Raw genomic sequence first — 23046 nt, 5'->3', positions numbered from 1 at the left:
GGATGAAATCCCAGGGATGTCTGGCTCCTATGTCCAGTTGATATTCTAGAAAAAAGTGGCTAAGATTCTGAGTCACAGTCGTGGCTGAGAAATACAGCCAGGGAATCTGAAACTGATTTGAAGATTGGTTTCTTCTTTACTTATTATTATTATTATTATTATTATTATTATTATATTACATTCAGGTGGACACACCACTGGTTTCATCTTCTTTCTATTCTTTTCCACACTCAGTGTTATTCACCTTTAATACTCACCTTTTTCAGTGTAAATCCCAGTTGGAGCAGAGCAGAGCAGAGCTAGAATATCCAGAAGCCCTTGGCCACCCAGGGCAAAGGAGGAAGAACAGTGAGAGAGGCCTGGACAGGGAATCTCCGCTAAGATAAGCCAGTCTCAGGAGGCAGGTGCGAGACCCGGTGGCATATAATTATTATAAATCATAATGGGGGTGGGTGTCTCAATCTGGCCTTCCCAGCAGTCAGGCTCCAGCTGCTTTCCTTCTGCATCTCCAGCTCTCTCCATTCCATAATGCAAGGCTGAGAGATGGAGGTCCAACCCCAAGAACATTCTCCAACTGAGCACTCCTTCAACCGAACACAAGCACCAAGCCTTGTCACTAGACTTATATATGGGTCTCCCAAAATGGTCAGTATGGACCTCCTGAGGCCAAAGGGACTGTGCAGGTGATGAATAAAGATCTAGAGGTCGAAGGGGACAAAATGTGGCCCAAGGGGTGGAGGATTATAGTGCAGCAGATGAAGAACTTCATGATGAACTTAGGACCCTGATTAATATTGGCCAGGTTCATGGAACATAGAGCAGCTCCCGTTCCTGTGAGAAACCACTTTTTATAAAACGTAAACCCCACAGTTCAACCGTATTCTAAGATAATGCTGCTTCATTAATGCTTAATTAAGGGTTAGGAAAGCCTGATGATGCATTACCATTATTTAACATTATTTCATCTGTCTTTCCTAAACATTTGGAAAATATGGAGGACAGGAAAGAATGTACGAGACGTCAAAATAAGAGCAGGTGCTAATTGTTGTGTGCAATATTCCTTTGTTCTCTTCCTAGGTTTCCTTTCCCCCCCGCTCCTCCCTGTTGAAAGAAGACAATGGAGAAGGCAGTCAAAATTCTGGAGGGCCATGTCCAATGGGAATAACAAAGAAACCATATAAATTCATGGAATGTGAAAAGAGAGAGGAGAAACAATTTGAAAGTATGGAGTGTGGGAAGAGTTTCACTGACAGTGGAACACTTGGAAAACATCAACAGACTCACACAGGAGAGAAACCATTTAAATGCATGGAGTGTGGAAAAAGCTTTGGTTGGAGTTCAAACCTTCGTATACATAAACACACTCACACGGGGGAGAAACCATATAAATGTAAGGAGTGTGGAAAGAGCTTCAGTCAGATTGGACACCTTAGAAACCATCAACGAACCCACACAGGGGAAAAACCATATAAATGTATGGAGTGTGGAAACAGCTTCACCGATAGTGGATCATTTAGAAAACATCAACAGACACACACGGGCGAGAAACCATTCAAATGCATGGAATGTGTAAAGAGCTTCAGTCAGAGGAGAAGCCTTAGAATCCATCAACGGATTCACACAGGGGAGAAACCATTTAAATGTTTGGAGTGTGGAAAGAGTTTCAGTACAAATAGAGGACTGAATATTCATCATAAAACTCACACTGGGGAAAAACCATTTGAATGTATGCTGTGTGATAAGAGCTTCACTGAGAGTAGAAAACTTAGAATCCATCATCGAACTCACACAGGGGAAAAACCATATAAATGTATGAATTGTGGAAAGAGATTCAGGCACAGTGAAACACTGAGAAAACATCAATGGACTCACACAGGAGAGAAACCATTTAAATGCATGGAATGTGGAAAGAGCTTTATTGATGGTACAGCACTTAATATCCATCATCAAACTCACACAGGGGAGAAACCATTTGAATGTATGGTATGTGGAAAAAGCTTCAATCGCAGTGGAACACTTAGACTCCATCAACGGACTCACACAGGGGAGAAACCGTTTAATTGCATGGATTGCGGTAAGAACTTCCTTGATCATGGAACACTTAGAATCCATCAACGGACTCACACAGGGGAAAAACCATATAAATGTGTGGAGTGTGGAAAGGGCTTCAGTCGGAGTGGTGCACTAAGAAGACATCAATGGACTCACTCAGGGGAAAAACCATTAAAATGCATGGAATGTGGAAAGAGTTTTATTGAGAGGAGAGAGCTGAGAGCCCATTATCGAACTCACACTGGGGAGAAACCATTTAAATGCACCGAGTGCGGAAAGAGCTTCAATCGCAGTGGAACACTTAGAAAACATCAATGGACTCACACAGGGGAGAAACCATTTAAATGTAAGGAGTGTGGAAAGGGCTTCACCAATGTTGGAAATGTTAGAAGACATCAACGGACTCACACGGGAGAAACCATTTAAATGTATGGAGAGTTGAAAGAGTTTCTTTCAGAGTGGAACCCTAATTTCACACACAGGAAACTTAGACGACATCAACAGACTCACTCGGGGACAAGCAAATAAATGTATGGAGTGTGGAAGCAGCGTCAATAGAAGTGGAAACCTTAGCAAACATCAGCGAACTCAAAAAGGGAAAACCACTTACGTATATGGAGCGTACATAGAGCTTCAGTCCTGATGTTCTTAGAAACCATCAATGGACTTGCAAGGAGGAAAAGCTTTAAGAATTGAAACCCTACAATCCACAAACAGAAAAATCTAAAATGGTTTGAATGGAAGGAGTGTGGTGCTGGGATGGATGCTGGGATGTTTTTGCCTCTACGCATGGGTCTGGGAATGTTCTGATCAGTTCACATTGAGTTCAGTACCCTGACCTGTTCATAACACATTGTTGACCACATCTACGGAACGCGATTGTTATGTTCTTTCATGTCATGCAAAATCAATCATTAGTAATAGTTTAAGTCTTGATACTCAATCACTAGTTAATAGTTTAATAAGGAGGTTTCACGCCTGTCCAATTCTGTGTTCCCTTTCTCACCCTTTAATCTATTGATGATTAATACCTATATTCAACCCTTGCATTGTATTCATGTTAACCAATCAGCAACAAGCACATATGTAATGCTGTAATATTCAATAAAAGGGACTCTCCGAGACTTGCTCGAGAGATGCCTCCTGTATGACACCTTGTCATTCGTCTGTCGCTTATTTCAACCCAACAGTGTGGGAAGTGTTTCGATTGCTTTATATATAGATAATTTTATTAATACAGTGGTACCTCGGGTTACATACGCTTCAGGTTACAGACTCTGCTAACCCAGAAATAGTGCTTCAGGTTAAGAACTTTGCTTCAGGATGAGAACAGGAACCGTGCTCCAGCGGCGGAGCAGCGGCAGGAGGCTCCATTAGCTAAAGTGGTGCTTCAGGTTAAGAACGGACCTCTGGAACGAATTAAGTACTTAACCTGAGGCACCACTGTATATAATTTTATTTACAAATTGCATTCAAAAATGGAAGCATTCACCTCTGGGTTCTTGGCGTTTGAAAGCCCCAAACGTTCAACTTCCGAAGCGTTCTACAACCGAGATTCCACTGAGAATCCAGCAATAGTGTGTTGTCCAACGATATCCATTCTTTTAACCAACACAAAGAGGCTGCCTCGTAGTAGAAAATCTAGCAGTGCGAAGCCACCTCTATTTTTAGTATCTATCAAAATTTTATACTTTATTCTTGGTGTTTTCCCCCTGCCAGAGTAATCATGAAATATCTCTTTGCCATTCGTTAAAGAAGCTTGTATTATTTATTATTGGTATCATTTAGAATAAAAACAGTATCTTAGGTAAAACATTTCTCTTTATGGTTGAAATCCTTCGTAAAAGTGATAGTTTCATCCTCCCCTATATTTCCAAATGTTTTTAACATTTTTTGATACTCTAACGTAATTGGAATATGTTGTAATTCAGTGTTTTTCAAATAAACCCTTATTTAGTCTCCAGCTATACAATGAACTCTTCTTACCCCTCATTATCATCCATTTTGAGTTTTGATCTGATATAGTTCTTGGCTGGATCTCTACAGTCTTTAATCCTGTAGGCAGTTCCTTCAATATCCAGATCATGTTTCTTCTTCCCGCAGAATCCTTTGAATCAGAAGAACATGTTTACTCTTGTTCTAATGGGGGTCTGAATCTCCAAGCATCTGGGTTGGCAAACTAAGGCCCGTGGGCCGGATCAGGCCCAATTGCCTTCTAGATCCGGCCTGCGGACGGTCCAGGAATTACCGCGTGGATTGCCAGCACACACGTTCTTTCCCTCTCCCTCACCCGGCGGCGCTTTTCTCCTCAGGGACGAGCTATCTTGTCCCACACTGGGCGCCATCAACGGGGGGAGTCGGCTCACCCGCCTGCCTGCCTCAGAAGGGTGGCGCTGGGAAGGGGGTGCTGGCTGCCGGCTGCTGCTGCGTTATCCTCTTGCTCCTCCTCCCTCTCCCTCAGTCCATCCTTTCTTCCTTTTCTGTGCCCCTTCTCCGTGCCGCTTCCTCACGCGCTTTCTTCGTCACCCCCTCCCTCCTTTATTCCTCCCATGGCGTTCAGGCAGTTTGTTGCAGGAGATGCACCTGCCGCTTGCGGGTTGGGAAGCAGCAGCAGTTGGTGGGTAAAAGCTCTGGCAACGCCCCGGTTCCCCTGCCTCTGTCCTTGGCTCCGCCGGGGCTGCTGCTTCTGTCTTCACCAGCCAACACAGCCTCCTGCCCTGCCCTGGCACCTGGCTGGAGAAGCCCAACTGGGGCTATTGGGATGACAACTGGGACAGGTAAAGCCAAACATCTTCAGGCCTCTTTGCGGGCGGGCCAAATTCGCTCATTTCCCCCCGAAATATAGTCCGGCCCCCAACAAGGTGTGAGGGACAGTGGACTGGCCTCCTGCTGAAAAAGTTTGCTGACCCCTGATCTAGTACATCCATTGTTGTAACCATATCAACAAAGTATTTGGTATTTTGCCTTCTTCTGAGACACTTTCCCTCAGTGTTCTGTCATAGTCCAGTGATACCACTCCATTAAATTCACCCGTAATAATTATATTTCTGTCATAAACCTCAGACATACTTTCCTCCAATAGTTGGAAGAAATCTCATGCGAAAAGTGGCTCTGAATCTGAAAGTCCCAGTCCCAAATCTTAATCCTGCCACCCTAAGATATTATAAGCAAGCCCCACATTCCTCTTTCCTCCTGCAATAGGGAGGTTAGAACAACACTTAATACCCTGCAGGGATCATAAGAGCCAGAATTGCTTAAAATTGCAGGGAGAGAGAGAAAAACTGGATTTGAAATGACCCAAGCACAAGATGAGAAGTCTCCCCACTAATTGAGGGAAGGGGGAGGCATGGGGGGGGCTTTTGAAGTCTCCCTGCTGGCGAGGGAATTCCAGAGCAAGGGCGCCTCTGTCTGTCTGGAGTCCCTCACTGCCTCTGAATCCAGTGGGTGGTTTTTTAATGGGGGGAGGAGGGCTGGTGTTTGAAGCTGGGCTTGGCTGTTCGGGGGCGTAGCTCAGCAATGCAGCAGTTGCTCTGCATGCAGAAGGACCCCGGCTGAGTGCTTGGCATGCAGAAGGAGGCCCAGAAGGAGATCCCCCCCTCCCTTAAAAAATGATGGTGGATGAAACTTGGCCAACTCCCCCCTCCCCTCTGGAGTCCCCCTCCCTGCCGCCAGTTGGGGGGCGGGGGCCGCGTCCCCATGGAGCCCCCAGAACAGGAGGCCAGAGGCAGCGCCGCCCCGTCCTCTTCCCTTCCCCTCCGGACACAGGGAGGGGCTGCTCTGCGGACGTAGCTCTAGGGACGCGGCGTCTGAAAAGGAGCCGGAAGTGTCGCCGCGAAATGCGCCGGAAGTTTCCAGACAGGGAAAGGAGGGGGGCGTCGCTGAAGAGCCCCCCCGCCGCCGCCGCCCTTTCTATTGCAGACAAGGAAAGCGGACTAATCTGGAGCCAGGGAGGCGGAGGACCAAGAGGTAAAGAGGGAGAGGGGGGGGATAAGAGGGGAGAACAAAGAGACCCCCCCCTAAGGAAAGCGCCCTCCCTGGGGCCCGTCGACAGGGGCCCCGATCCAGGCCCCGACCCAGGTGGGAAGGGGGGACCCAGCACCTGCAGGGCTGGCCTTGCAAGATCTCCTGGGCAGCAGCAGCACCGCCAGACTCCCCTTCCTCTTTCCTGGGGGGCCGAGAGATGCTCAGCTGCCCTGCCCCCCCTGGAGGCCTTGGCGGGAAGGGGAATGAGGACCCCAAGCAGGGCTGGGGGTGGGGCTGAGGCCCCCCATTCTCCCGGTTTCCCCCTGGCAGGAATCCCTGGGGTCGTGGGGCCCCTGGCTGGGGAAGAGAGGGAGTCCATGGAAGGGTTAATGGAAGGGGGAGGAGCCTCGACAGAGACCCCTCCCCCTCCAGCACCCCTGACCCCCCCATGGCCCAGTCTCCCTGCTGAGGGTGTTGGCATTGCCAGATTATCTGTATTCACTAGGACTCATTTCCATACTTTGGATTATCCTGAATACCACCATTTGGTAGCCAAGCCCAAACCCAAAAGTCCTGCTAGGATGCATCTTGGCTTGCCTGCTGATGAAACTGAGTGTGTGAGGATTGATAATATTGTCATTTAGCCGTTTTAGCCCCCAAGTAGTAGCAGCTGCCAGGACATTGTCCTGTTCGCCTCTGTATAGTTCTATTTCAGACATTAGCCTTATTTCAGACATTGTGGTAGATTGCAATCAGGGTGGATTAGATATAAATCAAATTGATTTCAATTGCAATTTACGGTAAATCACTAGTCAGTATGTTGTTGTTTAGTCGTTTAGTCGTGTCCGACATAGACAGATAATTATGAAATCATTCTGAGGTTTAATAAGTTAACTGTGTATATTTGGACAACATTTCTGCTGTAATTTATTGGAAGGAGAAAAAAAATCATTTCCTTAGTAACAACTTAAACAATTTATTTAACTAAAACAATAATATTATAGCATGTTGGTAAAAATATTTTTTTTATAGAAAAAACAACAACCAAGCAGACTGAGTTTTAGCGCACATGAAACACTCGGAACTTAAGCATTTCACCACCTCCACTACCAGCCCCCCCTTTGGACTGGTTTCTGCATTCAGGTGCCTATTCTGTACAGTTAAGTGTTAGTGCGGTTGTTGGAACCCAGTGGGATTGGGAAGAGGTTGCCAGCCCTGAAGAGCCTTCAGCACTTGCCTCAAGTCTGACTTGCACAATTATTACACAAAGACCCCAAGATGTGTGGAGTATTCTGCTCACAAGGTTGCACTTTCATTTTTACTGCTTCACACTTAGCTACTTGTGCAAATCTCTTCCACTGCAAACCATCTGTTCATTGAACCTCTTAGAACTTAGAATTTAAGGGGTTAATTTTTTGTATATAAATCTGCAAAGGAACAATGGGATTAAGGTTTTCTGTCAACTCTGTATGTTTATTTTATAACATTTTTCCTGTGAAGAAAAGGCATGTTATCTCTGCAGACACACAAATTCACACTTTTGAGAATGGCAAAAACAAGCATCTGTGACAATATCTTCTCATTAGAAAAACTTCCCCAAATAATCTTACAGAAACCTCTGGAAGAGCATGACATTGTGAATGGGTTAATGGAATTCATTTACCCAAAAAATTAAATACTGCATATAAAGCCTCATGCTAGATAATTAAAAACAAATCCCTATTTCCTGAATGAATAGCCTTTGGACTATAATGTAATTAAATATAAAACTATCTTTAGATAGATTTTTTTCCTCTAAAAGCATTTTTTTTAAAAAAAATCTGATTAAAATAAAAAAAATTCTGATTTAAATAAAAAAATCTAATTTTTATTTTTTTAAAAAATAATTGATTGTATCCACCCTGATTGCAATCTTTAGCTGCTGATAACATGGCAATGTTTAGCAGGTCATATTGCGAGGTTTAGCTGGTGAGAACATTGCAACTGTTAGCTGACGAGTTATCACGATATTGAAAATCAGATATTTCCTAGTCCTTATACACCTTGGATTTGCGATATAATAACATCAAGCCCAGCTCTAATTATGACCTAAATTTCTGGCCCAGTGTATCATTGAAGATTTTACCAGTTTTATTTTGTTTCCCATTATAATAGTATCTCATACATTTTGGAAAGTTTTTTTAAAAAATTGTTCAGCGGTACCTAAGAGACCAACTAAGTTTGTTCTGGGGATAAGCTTTCGTGTGCATGCACACTTCTTCAGATTGGACAATTTTCTACCTGAAATTTGGGAGACGCTTTCTCTTTCCTCTCAATAATATCTCTTTCAAACTGTGAACCTCTCCCTTCATCTTGTCCAAACAAGATGATTTGATGGTATTGAAACCAATCCGCCACCACACCTCCCACCTCATCCTGTTTATTCAGTTTTATTTCTTCTTCCAAAAAGTCCAAAAGATCTCTGTAAGTTGCCCATTGCTTCTTCCGTATTGCATTTTAAAAAAAGCTGTTGCTTTTGTGGGTGGAAGCCAAAGAGGCGTTTTTCTTTCCAGCAGATTATTATATTTATCCCATACTGTAAAAAGGATTTTCTGAATAACCTGATTCATAGAGCTCTTGTGTGTTGTAGTTTTATCCTGCCATAAATAAGCGTGCCAACCAAACATATTCTTACGACCTTTGTTATAAGACAAAACCTGCTCCTTTTCCCTTATGGGGTATCCAAGAGCCCATATAGTCCTTAAGTGGGTTCCATATTGGTAGGAGAAAATAACAGAGGCCAACCAGAGTATATGGGAAGCAAAGCGGCTAGTAAGCCTGATCTTTATTACCCTGTTGCAACAGTGTCCCCCCCTCACCACAACCAGCAGGGAGGTGTGCAAGGCCTTATATAGTCTTTTCAAATTGCCCACCCAAGACCCCCCCCCCCAAATATCATACAGAAGGAGACTGTCTACAGCAGGAATACATCACAGGAGGCAGTCTACAGCAGAAAACCTGTCCTCAAGGATACCTGTTAATGGTCACTAACTGCATTACTTGGGCAGCCTGGCCATTCTTTTGTGATGGTAAATACTTTAGTTCCTGAATCCAGGTCACAGGCTCACCCTGTTCATCCCTCCTTAAGGCAGTATTTGTAAGCACAAAGACAATGGGAAGGCTTCCATATGCCTCCCTTACTGCAGAGGAATATTTGAGTGCGTTTCCGGGCACAATTCAAAGTGTTGGTGCTGACCTTTCAAGCCCTAAACGGCCTCAGTCCTGTATACCTGAAGGAGCGTCTCCACCCGGACGCTCCAGCCCGGACACTGAGATCCAGCGCCGAGGGCCTTCTGGCGGTTCCCTCCCTGCGAGAAGTGAGGTTACAGGGAACCAGACAGAGGGCCTTCTGGGTAGTGGCGCTTGCCCTGTGGAATGCCCTCCCATCAGATGTCAAGGAATTTAGCAGCTATCTTATTTTTAAAAGACATCTGAAGGCAGCCCTGTTTAGGGAAGTTCTTAATATTTAATGCTGTATTGTTTTTAAGACTCGATTGGGAGCCGCCCAGAGTGGCTGGGGAAACTCAGCCAGATGGGCAGGGTATAAATAATACATATTATTATTATTATTATTATTATTAGTCTGTGGTGCTCAATGTTTAGGTATAGTAAATATTAGGATTTAATTAGAACTTGTGTGTTATAGCGGGGATATGTTATAAGATGGTCTCAGTGAAATTTAGAAAGGGAGTTATGTAAAGGGTTTTTTGTGTTTGATCCGTGTTTCTGTGTAAATACTGTGCGTCAGACTGAGAATGTCATCAGGAAGGTCTAGGAAAGGGTGCACCTGCTTCTGAGCATCAGAAATGAGCATGGAAAGAGTTAATATCACAAACCTACCGGAATCGGCCCCCTCCCTTTGTAACAAGCAGCTGTAGGTCTTTTGGGATTTAATTTCAGCTCATGAAAAGTTGGGCACACGACCCGGAAAGCTGCCTGGCTCCCTCCGTCCGAAGGCGGAGATATGCACCACACGCCATAGTCGAATTCGGCTGGACATGCCATGGGAAAGCAGAAGGGGCAAGAAAGGAAGGGGGAGACGGCCAAAGAAACCTGCTCTCCCACAAGTGCCCCCCCTGCCAATTCCGTAACCTTAGCAAAGCCCAAGTTCAAACCCCAGCCCCTATTTAAAAGAGGCCCCCGTAAGGACGACACTGGACTGCCCTTTACGGTTGCCGTAAGTTACTCTTCCAAGTCCCAAAAGCGCGCAGCAACTCCGGTCTATTTTGCAGGGCTGTTGTAATGGGGACACCCTACGCCACCGCCCAGGGCAGCCCAAAGTGACGTATAACCAATCGTTGTTGTTGATGATGATGATGATGTTGTTGTTGTTTTCCACGGTGAGACTACAAGGTCTTCTGTGTCATGTTTCCTGTGCAGTGGATGCTTGGGTTGCGAACGTGATCCGTGCGGGAGGCACATTCCCAACCCGCAGTGCCGTGTCTGTGCATGTGTGGGTCGCAATTTGGTGCTTCTGCACATGCGCAAAGCGTGATTTAGTGGTTCTGCACATGTGCAAGGGCTGAAACCCGGAAGTAACCTGTTCTGGTACTTCCGGATTCCGTGCGGTGCCCAATCCGAAAACACACAACTCAAAGCATCTGTAACCCGAGGTATGACTGTCTTTTGGAAGGCAGCGAGAAGGCTGTTCTCAGAGCCTGCTCCACCATGAGGGAAACTGAGGCAGCCCCCTCAGGCAGGAGATGCAGGGAGGGGCAAGGAGGGGACGGAGCTGAGTCCCATTTGGCCTGCCCTGATTTAACCCTCTATCCCAGCATAGGCACCCTAAGGCCCATGGGCCAGAAGTTAGGAAGAACTTTAAAAAGTATAAGAACGCACATTAGGTAGTCAAAAAATAGTAATTTAAACAAAATGCTTATAAAAATAAGATAATTACTTAACATTTAGCTTCTGTTACACATTATATCTACATAAGTCAATATATAAGTATATAAAATATAAAGAGATAATGTTCAAGTTGTGCCCTTTGGGAAATTTGGTTTTGGCAACCGCAAAACAACATCCTTCAAATCAACACTTGCAATAGGGAAGGCAAACATACAAGATCCTGGTTTTTTCCTGAGATATGACACTTGTTTAGAGATTATTGTACACTAAGCGGGGCACTTTAATACATATCAATGCGTCCCATGTCTTAGTGTATCAAAGTGCCCCAATGGACATTTTCAAAAAACTAACAATTGTTAATAAAGCCACTGAACTTATTTGAAAATCACATGTAATCCTGATTATTGAGTGGAATAACTTACCTTTGGTAGTTTTAAATCTTAACTAAATGCCGTAAAAAAGTGTTGGAACACTTTTACATTTCACATATTTTTTAAGTTGGTCGTGCTAAAAACACACCTACTCTCTTCAAACGCCAAGGGCTAACTGGCGGCCAGCGCAGTCGCAACTGTTCTACTCACACATGTATAGGCACATTTGGGTGATGTCGCGACACAAATACCATTTCTCGATATTGAAATATTGTTGGTGTGTAAATGTGCCCCTTGCGTCAATGTGCCCCACCTCCCCCATTCAGCATTTTCAGAGGAGGGGGAAGAAGGGGAAAGTGTGTCCCCCCAGATAAGACTCCCATACTCCCAGGCCATAGGCCATCCTTGCTTGGGCAGGTGGTACTTTGAGTCCAATCACATCTGGAGGGCCAGAGGTGCCTCAACTCAGCATAGAAGGTTCCTCTAGGGCTCAGTGTTACTTGGGAGTTGGTGGAACTGGATCTTAAGGGTTCTTGAGATATTTCTTCAGGGATTATGATTGGTATCCAGACCCTAACACTATAAATCCAAGGTGTCCACACTGAGAAGTTTATCAACCCTGCTGGCCGCTGGGGAAGACCTTCAGAAGGAAATGGTTTGCCCCCAAAGTTGCTTCCTTCCTTCCTCCGCTGCTGCTGCCCACACTAAAGGAATGTCTGGATGAAATCCCAGGGATGTCTGGCTCCTATGTCCAGTTGATATTCTAGAAAAAAGTGTGGCTAAGATTCTGAGTCACAGTCGTGGCTGAGAAATACAGCCAGGGAATCTGAAACTGATTTGAAGATTGGTTTCTTCTTTAATTATTATTATTATTATTATTATTATTATTATTATTATTATTATTATAATATTACATTCAGGTGGACACACCACTGGTTTCATCTTCTTTCTATTCTTTTCCACACTCAGTGTTATTCACCTTTAATACTCACCTTTTTCAGTGTAACACATATTTTTATCTTGTGATCTTCATATGAAAAGAGGTATAACAATTTAATAAATAAATCCCAGTTGGAACAGAGCTAGAATATCCAGAAGCCCTTGGCCACCCAGGGCAAAGGAGGAAGAACAGTGAGAGAGGCCTGGACAGGGAATCTCCGCTAAGATAAGCCAGTGTCAGGAGGCAGGTGCGAGACCCGGTGGCATATAATTATTATAAATCATAATGGGGGTGGGTGTCTCAGTCTGGCATTCCCAGCAGTCAGGCTTCAGCTGCTTTCCTTCTGCATCTCCAGCTCTCTCCATTCAAGAATGCAAGGCTGAGAGATGGAGGTCCAACCCCAAGAACATTCTCCAACTGAGCGTTCCTTCAACCGACCACAAGCACCAAGCCTTGTCACTAGACTTATATATGGGTCTCCCAAAATGGTCAGTATGGACCTCCTGAGGCCAAAGGGACTGTGCAGGTGATGAATAAAGATCTAGAGGTCGAAGGGGACAAAATGTGGCCCAAGGGGTGGAGGATTATAGTGCAGCAGATGAAGAACTTCATGATGAATTTAGGATCCTGATTAATATTGGCCAGGTTCATGGAACATAGAGCAGCTCCCGTTCCTGTGAGAAACCACTTTTTATAAAACGTAAACCCCACATTTCAACCGTATTCTAAGATAATGCTGATTCATTAATGCTTAATTAAGGGTTAGGAAAGGCTGATGATGCATTACCATTATTTAACATTATTTCATCTGTGTTTCCTAAACAATTGGAACATATGGAGGACAGGAAAGAATGTACGAGACGTCAAAATAAGAGCAGGTGCTAATTGATGTGTGTAATACTCCTTTGTTCTCTTCCTAGGTTTCCTTTCTCCCCCGCTCCTCCCTGTTGAAAGAAGACAATGGAGAAGGCAGTCAAAATTCTGGAGGGCCATGTCCAGTGGGAATAACAAAGAAACCATATAAATTCATGGAATGTGAAAAGAGAGAGGAGAAACAATTTGAAAGTATGGAGTGTGGGAAGAGTTTCACTGACAGTGGAACACTTGGAAAACATCAACGGACTCACACAGGGGAGAAACCATTTAAATGCATGGAGTGTGGAAAAAGCTTTGGTTGGAGTTCAAACCTTCGTATACATAAACACACTCACACGGGGGAGAAACCATATAAATGTAAGGAGTGTGGAAAGAGCTTCAGTCAGATTGGACACCTTAGAAACCATCAACGAACCCACACAGGGGAAAAACCATATAAATGTATGGAGTGTGGAAACAGCTTCACCGATAGTGGATCATTTAGAAAACATCAACAGACACACACGGGCGAGAAACCATTCAAATGCATGGAATGTGTAAAGAGCTTCAGTCAGAGGAGAAGCCTTAGAATCCATCAACGGATTCACACAGGGGAGAAACCATTTAAATGTTTGGAGTGTGGAAAGAGTTTCAGTACAAATAGAGGACTGAATATTCATCATAAAACTCACACTGGGGAAAAACCATTTGAATGTATGCTGTGTGATAAGAGCTTCACTGAGAGTAGAAAACTTAGAATCCATCATCGAACTCACACAGGGGAAAAACCATATAAATGTATGAATTGTGGAAAGAGATTCAGGCACAGTGAAACACTGAGAAAACATCAATGGACTCACACAGGAGAGAAACCATTTAAATGCATGGAATGTGGAAAGAGCTTTATTGATGGTACAGCACTTAATATCCATCATCAAACTCACACAGGGGAGAAACCATTTGAATGTATGGTATGTGGAAAAAGCTTCAATCGCAGTGGAACACTTAGACTCCATCAACGGACTCACACAGGGGAGAAACCGTTTAATTGCATGGATTGCGGTAAGAACTTCCTTGATCATGGAACACTTAGAATCCATCAACGGACTCACACAGGGGAAAAACCATATAAATGTGTGGAGTGTGGAAAGGGCTTCAGTCGGAGTGGTGCACTAAGAAGACATCAATGGACTCACTCAGGGGAAAAACCATTAAAATGCATGGAATGTGGAAAGAGTTTTATTGAGAGGAGAGAGCTGAGAGCCCATTATCGAACTCACACTGGGGAGAAACCATTTAAATGCACCGAGTGCGGAAAGAGCTTCAATCGCAGTGGAACACTTAGAAAACATCAATGGACTCACACAGGGGAGAAACCATTTAAATGTAAGGAGTGTGGAAAGGGCTTCACCAATGTTGGAAATGTTAGAAGACATCAACGGACTCACACGGGAGAAACCATTTAAATGTATGGAGAGTTGAAAGAGTTTCTTTCAGAGTGGAACCCTAATTTCACACACAGGAAACTTAGACGACATCAACAGACTCACTCGGGGACAAGCAAATAAATGTATGGAGTGTGGAAGCAGCGTCAATAGAAGTGGAAACCTTAGCAAACATCAGCGAACTCAAAAAGGGAAAACCACTTACGTATATGGAGCGTACATAGAGCTTCAGTCCTGATGTTCTTAGAAACCATCAATGGACTTGCAAGGAGGAAAAGCTTTAAGAATTGAAACCCTACAATCCACAAACAGAAAAATCTAAAATGGTTTGAATGGAAGGAGTGTGGTGCTGGGATGGATGCTGGGATGTTTTTGCCTCTACGCATGGGTCTGGGAATGTTCTGATCAGTTCACATTGAGTTCAGTACCCTGACCTGTTCATAACACATTGTTGACCACATCTACGGAACGCGATTGTTATGTTCTTTCATGTCATGCAAAATCAATCATTAGTAATAGTTTAAGTCTTGATACTCAATCACTAGTTAATAGTTTAATAAGGAGGTTTCACGCCTGTCCAATTCTGTGTTCCCTTTCTCACCCTTTAATCTATTGATGATTAATACCTATATTCAACCCTTGCATTGTATTCATGTTAACCAATCAGCAACAAGCACATATGTAATGCTGTAATATTCAATAAAAGGGACTCTCCGAGACTTGCTCGAGAGATGCCTCCTGTATGACACCTTGTCATTCGTCTGTCGCTTATTTCAACCCAACAGTGTGGGAAGTGTTTCGATTGCTTTATATATAGATAATTTTATTAATACAGTGGTACCTCGGGTTACATACGCTTCAGGTTACAGACTCTGCTAACCCAGAAATAGTGCTTCAGGTTAAGAACTTTGCTTCAGGATGAGAACAGGAACCGTGCTCCAGCGGCGGAGCAGCGGCAGGAGGCTCCATTAGCTAAAGTGGTGCTTCAGGTTAAGAACGGACCTCTGGAACGAATTAAGTACTTAACCTGAGGCACCACTGTATATAATTTTATTTACAAATTGCATTCAAAAATGGAAGCATTCACCTCTGGGTTCTTGGCGTTTGAAAGCCCCAAACGTTCAACTTCCGAAGCGTTCTACAACCGAGATTCCACTGAGAATCCAGCAATAGTGTGTTGTCCAACGATATCCATTCTTTTAACCAACACAAAGAGGCTGCCTCGTAGTAGAAAATCTAGCAGTGCGAAGCCACCTCTATTTTTAGTATCTATCAAAATTTTATACTTTATTCTTGGTGTTTTCCCCCTGCCAGAGTAATCATGAAATATCTCTTTGCCATTCGTTAAAGAAGCTTGTATTATTTATTATTGGTATCATTTAGAATAAAAACAGTATCTTAGGTAAAACATTTCTCTTTATGGTTGAAATCCTTCGTAAAAGTGATAGTTTCATCCTCCCCTATATTTCCAAATGTTTTTAACATTTTTTGATACTCTAACGTAATTGGAATATGTTGTAATTCAGTGTTTTTCAAATAAACCCTTATTTAGTCTCCAGCTATACAATGAACTCTTCTTACCCCTCATTATCATCCATTTTGAGTTTTGATCTGATATAGTTCTTGGCTGGATCTCTACAGTCTTTAATCCTGTAGGCAGTTCCTTCAATATCCAGATCATGTTTCTTCTTCCCGCAGAATCCTTTGAATCAGAAGAACATGTTTACTCTTGTTCTAATGGGGGTCTGAATCTCCAAGCATCTGGGTTGGCAAACTAAGGCCCGTGGGCCGGATCAGGCCCAATTGCCTTCTAGATCCGGCCTGCGGACGGTCCAGGAATTACCGCGTGGATTGCCAGCACACACGTTCTTTCCCTCTCCCTCACCCGGCGGCGCTTTTCTCCTCAGGGACGAGCTATCTTGTCCCACACTGGGCGCCATCAACGGGGGGAGTCGGCTCACCCGCCTGCCTGCCTCAGAAGGGTGGCGCTGGGAAGGGGGTGCTGGCTGCCGGCTGCTGCTGCGTTATCCTCTTGCTCCTCCTCCCTCTCCCTCAGTCCATCCTTTCTTCCTTTTCTGTGCCCCTTCTCCGTGCCGCTTCCTCACGCGCTTTCTTCGTCACCCCCTCCCTCCTTTATTCCTCCCATGGCGTTCAGGCAGTTTGTTGCAGGAGATGCACCTGCCGCTTGCGGGTTGGGAAGCAGCAGCAGTTGGTGGGTAAAAGCTCTGGCAACGCCCCGGTTCCCCTGCCTCTGTCCTTGGCTCCGCCGGGGCTGCTGCTTCTGTCTTCACCAGCCAACGCAGCCTCCTGCCCTGCCCTGGCACCTGGCTGGAGAAGCCCAACTGGGGCTATTGGGATGACAACTGGGACAGGTAAAGCCAAACATCTTCAGGCCTCTTTGCGGGCGGGCCAAATTCGCTCATTTCCCCCCGAAATATAGTCCGGCCCCCAACAAGGTGTGAGGGACAGTGGACTGGCCTCCTGCTGAAAAAGTTTGCTGACCCCTGATCTAGTACATCCATTGTTGTAACCATATCAACAAAGTATTTGGTATTTTGCCTTCTTCTGAGACACTTTCCCTCAGTGTTCTGTCATAGTCCAGTGATACCACTCCATTAAATTCACCCGTAATAATTATATTTCTGTCATAAACCTCAGACATACTTTCCTCCAATAGTTGGAAGAAATCTCATGCGAAAAGTGGCTCTGAATCTGAAAGTCCCAGTCCCAAATCTTAATCCTGCCACCCTAAGATATTATAAGCAAGCCCCACATTCCTCTTTCCTCCTGCAATAGGGAGGTTAGAACAACACTTAATACCCTGCAGGGATCATAAGAGCCAGAATTGCTTAAAATTGCAGGGAGAGAGAGAAAAACTGGATTTGAAATGACCCAACCACAAGATGAGAAGTCTCCCCACTAATTGAGGGAAGGGGGAGGCATGGGGGGGGCTTTTGAAGTCTCCCTGCTGGCGAGGGAATTCCAGAGCAAGGGCGCCTCTGTCTGTCTGGAGTCCCTCACTGCCTCTGAATCCAGTGGGTGGTTTTTTAATGGGGGGAGGAGGGCTGGTGTTTGAAGCTGGGCTTGGCTGTTCGGGGGCGTAGCTCAGCAATGCAGCAGTTGCTCTGCATGCAGAAGGACCCCGGCTGAGTGCTTGGCATGCAGAAGGAGGCCCAGAAGGAGATCCCCCCCTCCCTTAAAAAATGATGGTGGATGAAACTTGCCCAACTCCCCCCTCCCCTCTGGAGTCCCCCTCCCTGCCGCCAGTTGGGGGGCGGGGGCCGCGTCCCCATGGAGCCCCCAGAGCAGGAGGCCAGAGGCAGCGCCGCCCCGTCCTCTTCCCTTCCCCTCCGGACACAGGGAGGGGCTGCTCTGCGGACGTAGCTCTAGGGACGCGGCGTCTGAAAAGGAGCCGGAAGTGTCGCCGCGAAATGCGCCGGAAGTTTCCAGACAGGGAAAGGAGGGGGGCGTCGCTGAAGAGCCCCCCCGCCGCCGCCGCCCTTTCTATTGCAGACAAGGAAAGCGGACTAATCTGGAGCCAGGGAGGCGGAGGACCAAGAGGTAAAGAGGGAGAGGGGGGGGATAAGAGGGGAGAACAAAGAGACCCCCCCCTAAGGAAAGCGCCCTCCCTGGGGCCCGTCGACAGGGGCCCCGATCCAGGCCCCGACCCAGGTGGGAAGGGGGGACCCAGCACCTGCAGGGCTGGCCTTGCAAGATCTCCTGGGCAGCAGCAGCACCGCCAGACTCCCCTTCCTCTTTCCTGGGGGGCCGAGAGATGCTCAGCTGCCCTGCCCCCCCTGGAGGCCTTGGCGGGAAGGGGAATGAGGACCCCAAGCAGGGCTGGGGGTGGGGCTGAGGCCCCCCATTCTCCCGGTTTCCCCCTGGCAGGAATCCCTGGGGTCGTGGGGCCCCTGGCTGGGGAAGAGAGGGAGTCCATGGAAGGGTTAATGGAAGGGGGAGGAGCCTCGACAGAGACCCCTCCCCCTCCAGCACCCCTGACCCCCCCATGGCCCAGTCTCCCTGCTGAGGGTGTTGGCATTGCCAGATTATCTGTATTCACTAGGACTCATTTCCATACTTTGGATTATCCTGAATACCACCATTTGGTAGCCAAGCCCAAACCCAAAAGTCCTGCTAGGATGCATCTTGGCTTGCCTGCTGATGAAACTGAGTGTGTGAGGATTGATAATATTGTCATTTAGCCGTTTTAGCCCCCAAGTAGTAGCAGCTGCCAGGACATTGTCCTGTTCGCCTCTGTATAGTTCTATTTCAGACATTAGCCTTATTTCAGACATTGTGGTAGATTGCAATCAGGGTGGATTAGATATAAATCAAATTGATTTCAATTGCAATTTACGGTAAATCACTAGTCAGTATGTTGTTGTTTAGTCGTTTAGTCGTGTCCGACATAGACAGATAATTATGAAATCATTCTGAGGTTTAATAAGTTAACTGTGTATATTTGGACAACATTTCTGCTGTAATTTATTGGAAGGAGAAAAAAAATCATTTCCTTAGTAACAACTTAAACAATTTATTTAACTAAAACAATAATATTATAGCATGTTGGTAAAAATATTTTTTTTATAGAAAAAACAACAACCAAGCAGACTGAGTTTTAGCGCACATGAAACACTCGGAACTTAAGCATTTCACCACCTCCACTACCAGCCCCCCCTTTGGACTGGTTTCTGCATTCAGGTGCCTATTCTGTACAGTTAAGTGTTAGTGCGGTTGTTGGAACCCAGTGGGATTGGGAAGAGGTTGCCAGCCCTGAAGAGCCTTCAGCACTTGCCTCAAGTCTGACTTGCACAATTATTACACAAAGACCCCAAGATGTGTGGAGTATTCTGCTCACAAGGTTGCACTTTCATTTTTACTGCTTCACACTTAGCTACTTGTGCAAATCTCTTCCACTGCAAACCATCTGTTCATTGAACCTCTTAGAACTTAGAATTTAAGGGGTTAATTTTTTGTATATAAATCTGCAAAGGAACAATGGGATTAAGGTTTTCTGTCAACTCTGTATGTTTATTTTATAACATTTTTCCTGTGAAGAAAAGGCATGTTATCTCTGCAGACACACAAATTCACACTTTTGAGAATGGCAAAAACAAGCATCTGTGACAATATCTTCTCATTAGAAAAACTTCCCCAAATAATCTTACAGAAACCTCTGGAAGAGCATGACATTGTGAATGGGTTAATGGAATTCATTTACCCAAAAAATTAAATACTGCATATAAAGCCTCATGCTAGATAATTAAAAACAAATCCCTATTTCCTGAATGAATAGCCTTTGGACTATAATGTAATTAAATATAAAACTATCTTTAGATAGATTTTTTTCCTCTAAAAGCATTTTTTTTAAAAAAAATCTGATTAAAATAAAAAAAATTCTGATTTAAATAAAAAAATCTAATTTTTATTTTTTTAAAAAATAATTGATTGTATCCACCCTGATTGCAATCTTTAGCTGCTGATAACATGGCAATGTTTAGCAGGTCATATTGCGAGGTTTAGCTGGTGAGAACATTGCAACTGTTAGCTGACGAGTTATCACGATATTGAAAATCAGATATTTCCTAGTCCTTATACACCTTGGATTTGCGATATAATAACATCAAGCCCAGCTCTAATTATGACCTAAATTTCTGGCCCAGTGTATCATTGAAGATTTTACCAGTTTTATTTTGTTTCCCATTATAATAGTATCTCATACATTTTGGAAAGTTTTTTTAAAAAATTGTTCAGCGGTACCTAAGAGACCAACTAAGTTTGTTCTGGGGATAAGCTTTCGTGTGCATGCACACTTCTTCAGATTGGACAATTTTCTACCTGAAATTTGGGAGACGCTTTCTCTTTCCTCTCAATAATATCTCTTTCAAACTGTGAACCTCTCCCTTCATCTTGTCCAAACAAGATGATTTGATGGTATTGAAACCAATCCGCCACCACACCTCCCACCTCATCCTGTTTATTCAGTTTTATTTCTTCTTCCAAAAAGTCCAAAAGATCTCTGTAAGTTGCCCATTGCTTCTTCCGTATTGCATTTTAAAAAAAGCTGTTGCTTTTGTGGGTGGAAGCCAAAGAGGCGTTTTTCTTTCCAGCAGATTATTATATTTATCCCATACTGTAAAAAGGATTTTCTGAATAACCTGATTCATAGAGCTCTTGTGTGTTGTAGTTTTATCCTGCCATAAATAAGCGTGCCAACCAAACATATTCTTACGACCTTTGTTATAAGACAAAACCTGCTCCTTTTCCCTTATGGGGTATCCAAGAGCCCATATAGTCCTTAAGTGGGTTCCATATTGGTAGGAGAAAATAACAGAGGCCAACCAGAGTATATGGGAAGCAAAGCGGCTAGTAAGCCTGATCTTTATTACCCTGTTGCAACAGTGTCCCCCCCTCACCACAACCAGCAGGGAGGTGTGCAAGGCCTTATATAGTCTTTTCAAATTGCCCACCCAAGACCCCCCCCCCCCAAATATCATACAGAAGGAGACTGTCTACAGCAGGAATACATCACAGGAGGCAGTCTACAGCAGAAAACCTGTCCTCAAGGATACCTGTTAATGGTCACTAACTGCATTACTTGGGCAGCCTGGCCATTCTTTTGTGATGGTAAATACTTTAGTTCCTGAATCCAGGTCACAGGCTCACCCTGTTCATCCCTCCTTAAGGCAGTATTTGTAAGCACAAAGACAATGGGAAGGCTTCCATATGCCTCCCTTACTGCAGAGGAATATTTGAGTGCGTTTCCGGGCACAATTCAAAGTGTTGGTGCTGACCTTTCAAGCCCTAAACGGCCTCAGTCCTGTATACCTGAAGGAGCGTCTCCACCCGGACGCTCCAGCCCGGACACTGAGATCCAGCGCCGAGGGCCTTCTGGCGGTTCCCTCCCTGCGAGAAGTGAGGTTACAGGGAACCAGACAGAGGGCCTTCTGGGTAGTGGCGCTTGCCCTGTGGAATGCCCTCCCATCAGATGTCAAGGAATTTAGCAGCTATCTTATTTTTAAAAGACATCTGAAGGCAGCCCTGTTTAGGGAAGTTCTTAATATTTAATGCTGTATTGTTTTTAAGACTCGATTGGGAGCCGCCCAGAGTGGCTGGGGAAACTCAGCCAGATGGGCAGGGTATAAATAATACATATTATTATTATTATTATTATTATTAGTCTGTGGTGCTCAATGTTTAGGTATAGTAAATATTAGGATTTAATTAGAACTTGTGTGTTATAGCGGGGATATGTTATAAGATGGTCTCAGTGAAATTTAGAAAGGGAGTTATGTAAAGGGTTTTTTGTGTTTGATCCGTGTTTCTGTGTAAATACTGTGCGTCAGACTGAGAATGTCATCAGGAAGGTCTAGGAAAGGGTGCACCTGCTTCTGAGCATCAGAAATGAGCATGGAAAGAGTTAATATCACAAACCTACCGGAATCGGCCCCCTCCCTTTGTAACAAGCAGCTGTAGGTCTTTTGGGATTTAATTTCAGCTCATGAAAAGTTGGGCACACGACCCGGAAAGCTGCCTGGCTCCCTCCGTCCGAAGGCGGAGATATGCACCACACGCCATAGTCGAATTCGGCTGGACATGCCATGGGAAAGCAGAAGGGGCAAGAAAGGAAGGGGGAGACGGCCAAAGAAACCTGCTCTCCCACAAGTGCCCCCCCTGCCAATTCCGTAACCTTAGCAAAGCCCAAGTTCAAACCCCAGCCCCTATTTAAAAGAGGCCCCCGTAAGGACGACACTGGACTGCCCTTTACGGTTGCCGTAAGTTACTCTTCCAAGTCCCAAAAGCGCGCAGCAACTCCGGTCTATTTTGCAGGGCTGTTGTAATGGGGACACCCTACGCCACCGCCCAGGGCAGCCCAAAGTGACGTATAACCAATCGTTGTTGTTGATGATGATGATGATGTTGTTGTTGTTTTCCACGGTGAGACTACAAGGTCTTCTGTGTCATGTTTCCTGTGCAGTGGATGCTTGGGTTGCGAACGTGATCCGTGCGGGAGGCACATTCCCAACCCGCAGTGCCGTGTCTGTGCATGTGTGGGTCGCAATTTGGTGCTTCTGCACATGCGCAAAGCGTGATTTAGTGGTTCTGCACATGTGCAAGGGCTGAAACCCGGAAGTAACCTGTTCTGGTACTTCCGGATTCCGTGCGGTGCCCAATCCGAAAACACACAACTCAAAGCATCTGTAACCCGAGGTATGACTGTCTTTTGGAAGGCAGCGAGAAGGCTGTTCTCAGAGCCTGCTCCACCATGAGGGAAACTGAGGCAGCCCCCTCAGGCAGGAGATGCAGGGAGGGGCAAGGAGGGGACGGAGCTGAGTCCCATTTGGCCTGCCCTGATTTAACCCTCTATCCCAGCATAGGCACCCTAAGGCCCATGGGCCAGAAGTTAGGAAGAACTTTAAAAAGTATAAGAACGCACATTAGGTAGTCAAAAAATAGTAATTTAAACAAAATGCTTATAAAAATAAGATAATTACTTAACATTTAGCTTCTGTTACACATTATATCTACATAA

At 45.0% G+C, this 23046-nt stretch overlaps 2 protein-coding genes across 3 annotated transcripts in view; both read left to right on the top strand.

Moving 5' to 3' along the window:
* LOC128409526 (zinc finger protein 208-like) overlaps window positions 1-23046 on the top strand; it is a 125267-nt gene that overhangs the window by 21209 nt on the left and 81012 nt on the right. Inside the window, exon 1 of one of the 2 annotated variants that reach the window (XM_053380054.1) lies at window positions 17930-18074. The exons of the other annotated variant lie outside the window; for it this stretch is intronic. Within the exon in view, the coding sequence (XP_053236029.1) occupies window positions 17945-18074 (130 nt within the window). The 5' untranslated portion in view covers window positions 17930-17944. Of the gene's footprint in view, window positions 1-17929; window positions 18075-23046 lie in introns of those variants that run through there. 2 annotated transcript variants of the gene reach the window in all.
* On the top strand, window positions 340-16071 carry LOC128409567 (oocyte zinc finger protein XlCOF6-like). Its single transcript, XM_053380160.1, has 2 exons — window positions 340-2446; window positions 13327-16071. The coding sequence occupies exons 1-2, from the start codon at window positions 1156-1158 to the stop codon at window positions 14532-14534; spliced, it is 2499 nt and encodes an 832-aa protein (XP_053236135.1). The 5' UTR covers window positions 340-1155; the 3' UTR covers window positions 14535-16071.

Source organism: Podarcis raffonei, chromosome 2 (genome assembly GCF_027172205.1).
Source record: "Podarcis raffonei isolate rPodRaf1 chromosome 2, rPodRaf1.pri, whole genome shotgun sequence".
NCBI classification, from domain to species: domain Eukaryota; kingdom Metazoa; phylum Chordata; class Lepidosauria; order Squamata; family Lacertidae; genus Podarcis; species Podarcis raffonei.
The sequence above is the reverse complement of the archived record's forward strand: the minus strand, read 5'-3'. Positions and strand labels throughout refer to the sequence as shown.

Excerpts from the sequence above, each read along its gene's own strand:
- LOC128409567 (XM_053380160.1), top strand. The coding sequence starts at position 1,156 with ATGGGAATAACAAAGAAACCATATAAATTCATGGAATGTGAAAAGAGA. Across the intron at positions 2,447-13,326 it reads TGTTGGAAATGTTAGAAGAC|ATCAACGGACTCACACAGGG; the intron begins ATCAACGGACTC and ends CACTTGGAAAAC.